This window comes from Primulina huaijiensis, chromosome 18 (assembly GCF_012295235.1).
Source record: "Primulina huaijiensis isolate GDHJ02 chromosome 18, ASM1229523v2, whole genome shotgun sequence".
Classification (NCBI taxonomy): domain Eukaryota; kingdom Viridiplantae; phylum Streptophyta; class Magnoliopsida; order Lamiales; family Gesneriaceae; genus Primulina; species Primulina huaijiensis.
The window spans coordinates 7,585,160-7,597,317 of NC_133323.1; the positions used below are offsets into that span (position 1 = coordinate 7,585,160).

General features: G+C 35.1%; 1 protein-coding gene across 1 annotated transcript; it reads left to right on the forward strand.

Moving 5' to 3' along the window:
* Positions 1-8,864: 8,864 nt before the first annotated feature.
* On the forward strand, positions 8,865-11,243 carry LOC140965156 (polygalacturonase-1 non-catalytic subunit beta-like). The gene is made up of 2 exons (XM_073425242.1): positions 8,865-9,006; positions 9,147-11,243. The coding sequence occupies exons 1-2, from the start codon at positions 8,965-8,967 to the stop codon at positions 10,968-10,970; spliced, it is 1,866 nt and encodes a 621-aa protein (XP_073281343.1). The 5' UTR covers positions 8,865-8,964; the 3' UTR covers positions 10,971-11,243.
* The last annotated feature ends 915 nt before the right edge of the window (positions 11,244-12,158 follow it).

Consider the following 12,158-nt stretch of genomic DNA (forward strand, 5'->3'; position numbering starts at 1 on the left):
GCATGCCAATCCGACCTGACATGGGTTGACTCGTTTGACAACTCTAAATCTCGAAATCAGCGTGGCACTCAAATTATAATAAATAATTAAAAGCTAAGGAAATTTTGGAAATAAATTTTGAATTATTTTTAAAAAAAACTTATGAATATATTTTAAAATTATTATCTGTTTAATTGGGTTGATAATATTGTATAGATAAATAATATTATGATTATTAACATATTTGATTAGAATATATAATAATATTGAATAAATAATAATATATTTGATTTTATTGATTAAATTTAGAATAAGATGATGTTTGATGCAATAATTGTCCCGTTGGGTAAACATTGTATTTGAATTGTTGTACCGTATAAAATATTTGAGCTGCAGCCTTACCACCAGCTATAAAGAAACAAGAGATCGGTCCTACAATCGGTATCAAAGCCAAAGTTACGGGTCTGATTCTCATTGATTTTTAATGATGTAATTATTAGAAAGAAAAGATATTTTGGTACAATAATTGTCCTTATTAAGTAGAATAATCGAAACGTAGTTGTGTGTGTGTTTTTGTACGGTTTAAAATATTTGAGTTGAACTGTTGTCATCTGCTATAAAATTTTTGATAAAGCAGCAAACGCTCGGTCTTACAGATGATAAATCAATAAATTATATTTTTATAATTTTCAAAAATTAATTAATATAAATAAAGAAAAATATAAATGATAATATTGTAATGTTAATCCTATTATTCGATGAGATACTAAGCAATAAAGAAAATTATAATAACTAAACATTTCATTCGATTAAATTATTGATCTTACGGCAATCTTACAGTATTAAAGATTGGGAATGTCTGTGATATAGAGTCCAGCTAGCTTTGCCATGTGCAAATAATTCAACCGCGATTCTTGCAAAATGTATAATGAGAAGAGAGAACATGCAATGCAATGAAATTATGGTAAAAACTTGTGTGGACGGTCTCACGGATCGTATTTTGTGAGATGAATATCTTATTTGAATCATCCATGAAAAAATATTACTTTTTATGTTAAAAGTATTACTTTTTATTGAGAATATCAGTAGGGTTGACCCGTCTCACAGATAAATATTTGTAAGACCGTCTCACAAGAAACAAACTCTGAAATTATATAGGTATGCATCTTTTTTCATGTTATTTAAAAAATTTATTGGTAATATCAATTATACAATTAACTTCGATTTTTTACCCTTTTTTTAACAGTCTTTAAATACATAATTTGTTATCTTTCCAACAGTCAGTCAGATTTATCGCAATGGGAAATTGAAATTGAATGTCGTCACTTTTTAACTCGAAAGTGAATGCCATTTAATACGGTTGTTCTGGTAATAAATGAGTGAGAGTAATTTCTTTATTACAGATGTCTGCGGCAACTGACCAGTGTTTTTTTTTTTTTTAAATAATAATATTTTTTTTTCTCAAATTGATATAACTTAGTATTGGAAAAATGAATTGTTCCATATACCAAAAAACAATGATAAAAACTTGTGTGAGACGGTCTCACGGGTCATATTTTGTGAGACGGATATCTTATTTGGATCATCCATGAAAAAATTTTATTTTTTATGCTAAGAGTATTACTTTTTATGCTAAGAGTGTTACTTTTTACTGTGAACCATGAAAAAGTATTACTTTTATGCTAAGAGTATTACTTTTTATTGTGAATATCGGTAGGGTTGACCCATCTCACAGATAAAAATTCGCGAGACCGTCTCACAAGAAACCTACTCAAAAACAATAGTATTCAATCGGTATGTGAATATGGTTGAAATATTCAGAAGGTGGATCTTTGAGGTTTTGATTTGAAAATAATTTAATTTATATTGCACAAATTAATGCATACTGTATTGAAATATGCTGATATATATGAGAATATAATACGTAGATGTACGTTATAAAATCCATATTTCAGGCCTCATTCAACACAGATACGGCTCTCCATAAGGTTCAAACTGAATGTTTGAAACACTTTTATTAGAGATTTTAATATATTTCTATACTAACTTGATGTAACTATTTTCATATAAAGAGAACGCGCTCAAATCGGTTATTAAAATACCCTATTTTGTAGTCGCACTTGCATGGATCTTGGTTCTAGCCGTGACATAAAATATCATATAATTTGCGCAGGGTTTAGTGATTGACGTTTTACTAAAAGTTATAGTTGTTGATAATGATGCAATTTAAATTTTTTAAACCGTACAATAACTCAAGTACTATGCTTCGATTGATCTACCAACCACGAACAATTATTGTACCGAACAATCTTCCTCTCAATAATTGTATTCATTGCGATCAATGAAAATCGAACTCGTGACCTTGACTCTGATGACGATTGTAGGACATGATGTTTGTCATTTATCAAAATTTATAACTGATGGTAATGGTACAATTTAAATATTTTAAATCATACAACAATTAAAACACTATATTTCGATATATCTTCCTAGTAAAAAGATTATTATACTAAACAATTTGATATTCTAAAAATTTTACACATGGTGTGAATCTTAGTTCCCTCGTGGAATCGGATGTGGATTCACCATTTAGGACACAAGACAGCTCACTCAGATACTATACTGCCCGGAACAACCTGCCAAGCCTGAAAAACACTTGATAATTTAAGGACAGCGATAACTGGAAAAAGAGAGTGCATACTTAAATAATTGGTGTGCCGTAATCATTTAGAAAATTCAATATATTGCTTGGAAAATTGATGCAATTAAGGGGACTGAAATTTTTTAAAATAATTGGTGTATCCAAATAATTGCTATTATCAAATTGTTCGAGGGCTGAAATTTGCATATAAAAATCTCTATCCATGCGTGTCAAACAAAATCTGATCTTCTAAAATTTCGAATTCTTGATTGATTTCAACGTAAAATATATGTACATTCATATCTGAAATATTGGAATGTGTATTTAATGTAAAACACACAAAAAAAAATTGCCGGAATTATAATTATGTCCCATGTAAAAATGAATGGGATGAGTAATTAATAAATAAATTTCAATTTTTTTAAAAAAATTCTAAATATATGTCAAGTCGGTTAAAAATATAATTACAATATGAAAACAAAAACTTAAAGAGTGGTCAAACTTCAAGGACACACACGCACCCACACACACACACACACACACACACACATATATATATATATATATATATATACAGTTTTGATATCCTGCACACCTATCGTGCACACCTATGTGAGCACCGATGAAGTGTGACTCACCTATTGGATGTGATGAAATATAAAAAAATTGCGCATTCAATGAGTGAGTGACATCTCATAGGTGCTCACATAGGTGTGCACGGAAGGTGTGCAGGATATCAAAATTATATATATATATATATATATATATATATTCTGATTCACGTCCAATAACAAAAACACAAATTATGGACCTAATCTCACGTTAAATTATGAACTTCTGATTCACGTCCATTAACAAAACCACAAAAAGTAAAAAAGTTTAAAAATGTGCAAAAGAAAAAAAGGAAAAAGAATCAAATTATTACACACCACATGTCCTACCAGTGGAATCTCTAGTCCTTTTAGCCATCAGTTGACGAGACCATTTTTTACTGAATAAAATATGTATGAAAACTAAAACGCTTGAATATTACTTTATATATACGATTTCTTGGTCCGATCTGGTCAACATGGTCTTCGAACTTACAATGTTTGAGTCGGAACTGATGAAACGTTGTTAATTTGCATAGACGAACAATAGTTATGGGGCGTTGGGAATTTTTCTGACGTGACCTCTCTGACGCTCAAATCAGATCTTGGCTCAAGGAGAAAAAGAGAAACGAGAAAATGTGATGTGTAGAATGATATTAACAGAATTAATGTGTTAATGAATCAAAAAATGAACTATACATGGATATTTATAGGAGTTGAGAGGACTAGTCACCATACTAAAAAATTTATCTTAGATAAGCTCACCATAATAGGAAGTAGTACATATACAATCACATGCAACAGTGAAAATATTTTTACATAACATAACATTTCATTGACATACATAAACTTAAACATTTTTTCCTTTTATCATGAACATATCAAAATTCCTTTTATCATATATGTATACGTTTTTCTTTTCGTTTAATTCAGATCGTTAATTGTGACTTTCGTATTAGCTGAAGGTCGATGGATCCATCTATGTATTACCACAGTACTGGACGGTAGGGACATCAACGACACTCTCACTCTTCAACTGAGCCTTGGCCTTACATATCATTGTATCGTCGAAATCATCGTATCATCGTATAAGTTACAATTACTTCACTTCTTTCAACATTTCATATTTTCATCATTTTATAAAAATTAAAGTATGCATAAATCATTTTTCTTTTAAACCAAGCATGCAACATATATTTTAGCATTAACATTTCATCATAAATTTCCATAAACATTTAAAATAATCATATTAACATATTTTACATCATTCAGGGCATTGTCAAGACATTTACTATTTTTCAGGTGTAAAATGATCGTTTTATCCCTAGACGTAAAACTTCTCGATTTTGATTTTTTCTTACTTTCGTTGACACTAGACCATCCCAATTAATTATTTAAGCTTAAATTAAATTTCTTATATTTTTATTTGCCTTAATTTCATGGTTTTCTATTTATTTCGTAATTATTGATTATTAGAGAGTTTTAATCCCGAATTAATTCAAACTTTATTATAAAAGTCCAAAATTTTAAACATAAACCTTTTATTGTCTAAATTATCCTTGTGAGCCATGAGCCACCCCCGTGGACCCACGGTTCATGCCTTTAACCAATTAAACTCAAAACCAAACCCTAACTTGCCCTTTCGAGCCATTTTGCGGTTCCCATCGAGCCAAGCCCGAACCACCTCGACCCAAACTCTGCCCAGACCACCTATGGATCCCAGTGACCAGCCCTGACCCCTGGACCCAACCCCTAGCCCACGCCTTTAGTCCCAGCATGAGCTGCGGCCGTAGCTTGATTCCCTAGGACTCTAGTTCGCCAAGGACTCTTCGCCCGAGCCACCACCCGAGCCCCAGCCCTCCGTACCAACCCTGGACCATCCTCAAACCTAACCTAGACCACCCTGCCCACGCCTGAACCTTCCATGCAGCCGCCCATTGCGGCTATTCCTAAATCGCATGAGAAGGGTCCATGCGATCATGGGCTCTTCCCTAGCGCCCAGCCACGAGCTAGGACCCTTCCAGCCCCTTAACCGTGACCCTTATCGAGCTCCAGCCCAAACCTGGCCAAGCCCTCGGTGAGAAACCCCTTAACTGAACCCTTGGACACAATTCAAACAATAGTTCGATCGAGCCTATACCAATTCAATTGTGCAACCTTTAACCGTGACTTGTGTGACTCCTAAAATGATGAAAAATCGTGTACTCAAGTCACCCTAACATGGCAGGCCCCTTCATGCAATGATATTTTAAATTTTGGAAAAAGAAATCTTGAATTATTCACATGTTAATGCATAAAATGAAAATAATCATAAGGGAATCATGTTTTTTATGCAAACGATAATCAAACACGTAATAGGGTGTGATAGATGAGAAAAAAGGATTATAGCGTGCCTTTGCGTATATTATTCACAAAAACGAATCGACGATGCGAACAACGGCGACGACGAACTCCTAGGTTGAAAACCTTAAGAAGGCCGATGCTTCTCCTACAAAATTCACGTGTATGTGTGTGCTTTTTGTGCTGCTAGGGAGAGTTTGTGTCTGTGTGTGGAGAGGTGGGGCGTGCATATGAGGGTTTAGGGGTGGGGTTATGGGCTTTAAATAATTTTTAATTGGTAAGTGTACAAGCCTAGGCCCATTAGCATGGTACCATAGGCCTATTAAGCTCATTAGTGTATATTTAAAATATTTCGTTTAGGAAAGTTCGTGAAAATATTAGCCGAGTTCTCGAAAAATTCTTATTTTCGTCGAAAATCAAATGCCGTTAAAAATTACGACTCGGCGTATAAAATCAACTCAAAACTCCTTATTCTTAAAAATATCATAAAACATCATCCTTATTTTAAATAATTAAAAACAATTATTTAATAAAAATATTTTCTCTTTTTCACCCGTCGGTCTCCGTTCCTCGATCGCATCTCAAATAACCTTTTAAAAATACAGTTTGCATGCATTCGTGTAGAAAATATTTTATACATTATACATGCAACTATGCATATCATATTCAATTAAGCAGTTAAAATCATTTAATTAGCTATTTTTCATTTTCTCTTAGATTTGCATTCAGTTTGATTACGTCATCTTAATTTTAGATCTTACATAGAATTAGTTACCCTAACTAAATATCACTTAAACCGTTTGATATTGTTATTTTTCAAGTATATTTAGAAATATCAATCAACGTTATTGGAGTATGAGATTGCATCTTGTGAATTTGAGATCGATATGATACCGGATGCTTCCATTTTCTTTCCGAATAATGATATTGAGCATGATATTCTAATTCCTAGTACATTATGATGATTATGACATATAAGATATCAAAATATCACAAACTCTTTACTCATTCGTTGCATTAAAAGTTCAAAAGTCGGGGGGATCGGACCGCAATACTTCCTCTCTGAATGTTTCGTCGCTCAAATCTTTTCCGACACGAGTAGAGTGAGTCTCATGTGAGACCGTCTCACGGATCCTAATCTGTGAGACGAGTCAACTCTACCCATATTCACAACAAAAAGTAATACTCTTAGCATAAAAAATAATATTTTTTTATGGATTATCCAAATAAAAGATCCGTCTCACAAATACGATCCGTGAGACCGTTTCACACAAGTTTTTGCCAACTGAGTATCACCATCGCGGTATACCAATCACTCCATATCGATCTTTTTTGAAAAGAAAAAAAAAATCATATCTAATAAACTAAATGTTATAAATAGATAGAGACAATCACCGAAAGAAGCAGAGACTATTTAACAAAGGGTCACGGGGAATGCGTAGCTTGGCATGACGCAGAGGGATTTGTGTACTAAAAAAAGAGAGTATGCAATAAATAAGACACAAAGCTTCGCGGGCATAAGACAAAAGGCCGCATTGGTTGGGAAAAGGTTAAAAAACCAAACCGCGTTCGAATCCCATTTGTAGGCCCCACAATGTTTAGCCAATTATTGCCCTTCACGTGTCGTTCTACGCGTTTCCTGCACTCACCGGTCCACGAATCCTTGACTCTCACACCAGCAGGCAGGCCATGCCCACTTCCCATTGGTAAACATATACCATATATGTTGTTCAGGAAAAAAAAATAAAATTACGAATATGTATCTTTTGAGACGATATCACGAATTTTTATCTGTGAGATATGTCAACTCTATCGATATTCACAATAAAAAATAATATTCTTAGCATAAAAATTAATATTTTTTCATGAATAGCTCAAATAAGATATCTGTATCATAAAATATGCTACGTGAGACCGTCTCACACAAGTTTTTGTCTTTTTTTATTATTTTTTTTGTAATTTTAGTATTTTTTTTTTGTTGAAGTGTTGATATGATTGCAAGGGTGTCACTCCAATGAATTAAAAAACCAAAATATATATATTGTGGATAGGAAAAAAAATTATTAATATTGACTTTTTAATCATATTTAGTCAATCGTTAATAATCGTGAATATCTATTTGTTGCAAAAACATATATTTATATGTAAGAAAAATGATATTTGGATTGTAAATTTTTATGTCAAAAGTATATTTTATAATATATGCTGACTTGAGTGAAAATGTGTTATGTCAAAAGTATTAATTTTCAACGCATGTATGGACCACGTCGACTCGTCTCAAATCTCAATACATATCGAGACCTACTTTTAGTTATAATATGAGATAATAAATTAAAGAGTATGTCTCTAGCTAATAATACGTTATCACATTTTTATATTCGTGAAATGAGCCGACATGGTCTATATATAGAATGAAAAGTAATACTTTTGAAATTAAAAAAATACTTGTTTATTGATCGGGTCAGATAAGATATCTATATCACAAAATTGATCTGCAAAACGATCTCATAGAAGTTTTACGTGAATCGAAATATATAGGTAACATAATTAATTTTAACCCAATCATTATAAAACTTAATTCAAATGTTATATAAAACTATGTTAATCACATCAAGGATATCTTGGTAGGATAACAAAAATAACTATATAATCAGAAATCCACAAAACTATTATAAAATATCATAATTTATAAAATAATAAAATTATCCTCCTTGTATATTGGAATGACAATTTCTTCCGAACTTGTTGGAGGATCCGATACCAGACCCGAATAGAAGAGGGTATGGATGGATTTTTAGACCCGATTAAATAATTGGGTAATCGGGTATGGGTATTTTCGGGTTTGGGTATGGAGGCGGGTTTGATATAATCCGACCCACACCCGACCCGAATACCCGTTTAAATTAATATATATAAATATATATATGTATGTATATATGTATATATATAGTAATTATATTTATTTATATTAAAGATTCATNAAATTTAATAAATGGGTATGGGGATGGAGGTATGAAATCCGACTCATACCCTACCCATTGTCATCCCTACTTGTATAACTATTCTACCTATAAATTTTTTTACAAATTTTAAAATTTTCACGTAATTTCTAAATTTTCTGTATAAAAAATTTAATTATAAAACATAAAAAAAATAAATTCTTGTACTGACGTAAAAAAACAAAATTCATATCACACACCCTTTCTTCTTGGCCCCATTAGCATGGTAAGGTAAATTTATCTTTTTACATATAAATAAATTTTTATCCAAAATAACTAATTTATTAAATTTCCAATATTTTAAATTTTAAAATTTTTTTATTTCGCCCACCTTCTTCCATTACTCTTCTTCCCACCACAGTTCAACAAGAACCAACCCACGCCATCTTCACTCCCTCTTTCTCTCACTACCAAAATGCACTCCAGATTCTTGCTCTTCTTCTCTGCTACGATTTTCGTGAGTTCTCAATAAATCTGTAATCTTTTGTGATAAAGTTTGTTATATTGGATGATTTTTGTTCATGCGTGAATGTGAATTTGAATTTGTTCTGTAATTGATTGTATGTGCGTGTTTTAATGTTGTTGATGTTAATGCAGGTGGTATTCTCGGGCTCCGGAGATGATTCCGGTGAGAACCCGTTTACGCCGAAGGGGTATTTGATCCGTTACTGGAAGAAGGAGATATCCACCGATTTGCCGATGCCGGCTTTCTTGCTCGACAAAGCTTCGCCGTTAGACGCGGTGGAGTTTGCAGGTTTCTCGAGGCTTGCCGATCAGCGGGCGTTATCTTTTCAACTTCCCGATTTCTGCAGCAAAGCTAACCTCCTCTGTTTCTCCGATTTGTCGCCGAGTCTCGAGAAGCACGACAGCAATGCGAATTTCGCTGTGTACTTGAACAAGAACTTCACCAACTATGGGGACGGCCGGCTCGGCGGGGTGGATTCTTTCAAGAACTATTCCGACGGGGACAATCTCCCGGTGGACGCGTTCCGGCGCTACAGCCGCGACTCCACCGGTCATGGAGATAAATTCTCCAGCTACGCCACGGAGGCCAATGTGGTTGACCAGAGCTTCAACACCTACGGCACCGCCGCAGCCGGAGGAGCTGGGGATTTCAGCAACTACAACAATCAGGTGAACGTGCCAAATCTCCGTTTCACTTCGTATTCAGACGACAGCAATGGCCGGAAGCAATCCTTCACCGCATACACCGATGAAGCCAATTCTGGCGACCAGAAATTCACTAGCTACGGAAAAAACGGCAACGGCGCCGCCAATGATTTCGCCAGCTACGGCAAGGATTCCAATGTAATGGGCTCGACTTTCACCAACTATGGCGAGAATGGGAATGCCGCAAATGACACATTCACTTCCTATGGGACAAATACCAATGTACCTGAAAATACTTTCAAGAATTACGGGACTCAAGGGAATGCAGCAACTGAAAGTTTCAAGAATTACAGAGACCAATCCAATGTGGGAGACGACAATTTCCAATCATACGGCAAGAATTCCAATGCCGCGAAGATGGATTTTGAGAACTACGGGAAATCCTTCAATGAGGGGACAGATAAATTCAGCGGCTATGGCAATGGTGCTGTAGGCCAAGCAGTCGACTTCAAGATCTATGGACTGAATACTACTTTCAAAGATTACGCGAAAAAGGGTGTCACCTTTACGGGGCTGTCAAACGAAAGCTCGGCTATGGGGACCTCTTTGGTAGCCACGGGCGAAAAGGTTAACAAATGGGTGGTGGAGCCAGGCAAATTCTTCCGGGAGAAGATGTTGAAAAGTGGCAATGTGATGCCTATGCCTGATATCCGTGACAAAATGCCTAAGAGGTCGTTTTTACCTCGAGTGATCGTGTCGAAATTACCCTTCTCGACGTCCAAAGTTGACGAATTGAAAAAGATCTTCCACGCCGAAGATGACAACTCTACCATGTCAAAAATGCTGACAGATTCATTGAGCGAGTGCGAGAGACCACCTAGCCCGGGGGAGACCAAGCGTTGTGTGACCTCGATCGAAGATATGATCGACTTCGCAACATCCATGCTGGGGCGTAACATCGTGGTTCGGACCACGGAGAACACTAAAGGGTCTAAAGGCGACATCATGATCGGGAAGGTCAGCGGAATCAACTCAGGGAAAGTCACTAAATCGGTGTCTTGCCACCAGAGCTTGTTCCCATACTCACTCTACTATTGTCACTCGGTCCCGAAAGTTCGAGTCTACGAAGCCGACATTCTCGACTCCAAGTCGAAGGCAACCATAAATCACGGTGTCGCCATATGCCATATCGATACGTCTTCTTGGAGCCCCGGCCATGGAGCCTTCCTTTCTTTAGGTTCAGGTCCAGGAAAGATCGAGGTTTGCCACTGGATCTTTGAGAACGACATGACTTGGGCAGTCGCAGATTGAGATTATTTTTTACTTAGTTTTGGTTCATCCAGTTGTGTTACACAAAGGGTAAACCACTGGTTTGACCTTTCAATTTAACTCAATTTATTCATATTATTATTACCTTCCAAGTTTACTTTTATCACATTCAACTGTTTATACTTGGAAAGTCAAATTCTTGTGTCACTAAACTTTTATCACGTGTACATTTCCCGTGTCAATATTAACTCTACGGAGGTTTTCCACCACTAGCATATGCAAGAAAGGTTTATTGTAAATCAACCGATTCATCTACGACAGAATCCTCGGATTCCGGTAACACTTGGTTTGAACTCTTAGTAAAATATGATATACACCCACATGATCCAACGAGACTCACTTTTCACCTGGTGGGCGAATGCTAAATTTCAAGATTGGCAGGGCGACATTGGTACGAATCTATCACTCACTCACTCACTCACTCACAACCCAAAATGATGCAAAATGACAGTTGAGAATACTGTTCTAGTGATAAGATCATAAATGCAAAAGTGAGAAATGGAGGAACAAAAGGGTGAAATGGAATGAATCATCAGAGCATGAAAACGATGAACGCTCACATGTAATGGTAATAGTTTGGTGGTCCTTATTATCCAAATATTATATAGTCTCTGTGTTTGCTTTAATGTGGGTGAGAAGATAGACACCATTTTCCAGCTGTTGTTGGACCAATCCCTCCTCTTTTCTTTTGTTATTTACTCTCTAAAAAAACTTTCGGAACAAACAACCGGAAGCCCCGCGTGGCGGGGTGATGCACGTTTTGATCCCACACATATTCTATAACGTTAGTGTTAGTGTTGGTGTTGGCGTAACAAGAACGAATGTGTCTACTTGCTCTATGGTGTTACCTCCCAAAGCACTCGTACGGTGCCTTCATTCATCTTGGGAAATGGAAAACTTCCAAAAATCTTTCGTTCGATTGTATATGAACTATAAGTCACCGCTATATTTGAAATTATTTCGATTTGATCTTTTAATATTACAATTGTATAGATATTAAACGTTATGTCTTGACTATAATCTCTCTTTCATGCATTAAGCGGGAAAAAGTTTTGTTTTAGTATTAAAAAGACAAAAAAGACTCTATAAGTATGCGATATGCATGTGTACATGACCGCTACTCAATATATAAGACTTAAATTGAGAGGTAAATAATTTGAAATTTTCCTA

Coding starts and splice junctions, on each gene's coding strand:
- LOC140965156 (XM_073425242.1), top strand. CDS start 8,965: ATGCACTCCAGATTCTTGCTCTTCTTCTCTGCTACGATTTTC. Junction 9,007..9,146: donor TCTTCTCTGCTACGATTTTC/GTGAGTTCTCAA, acceptor ATGTTAATGCAG/GTGGTATTCTCGGGCTCCGG.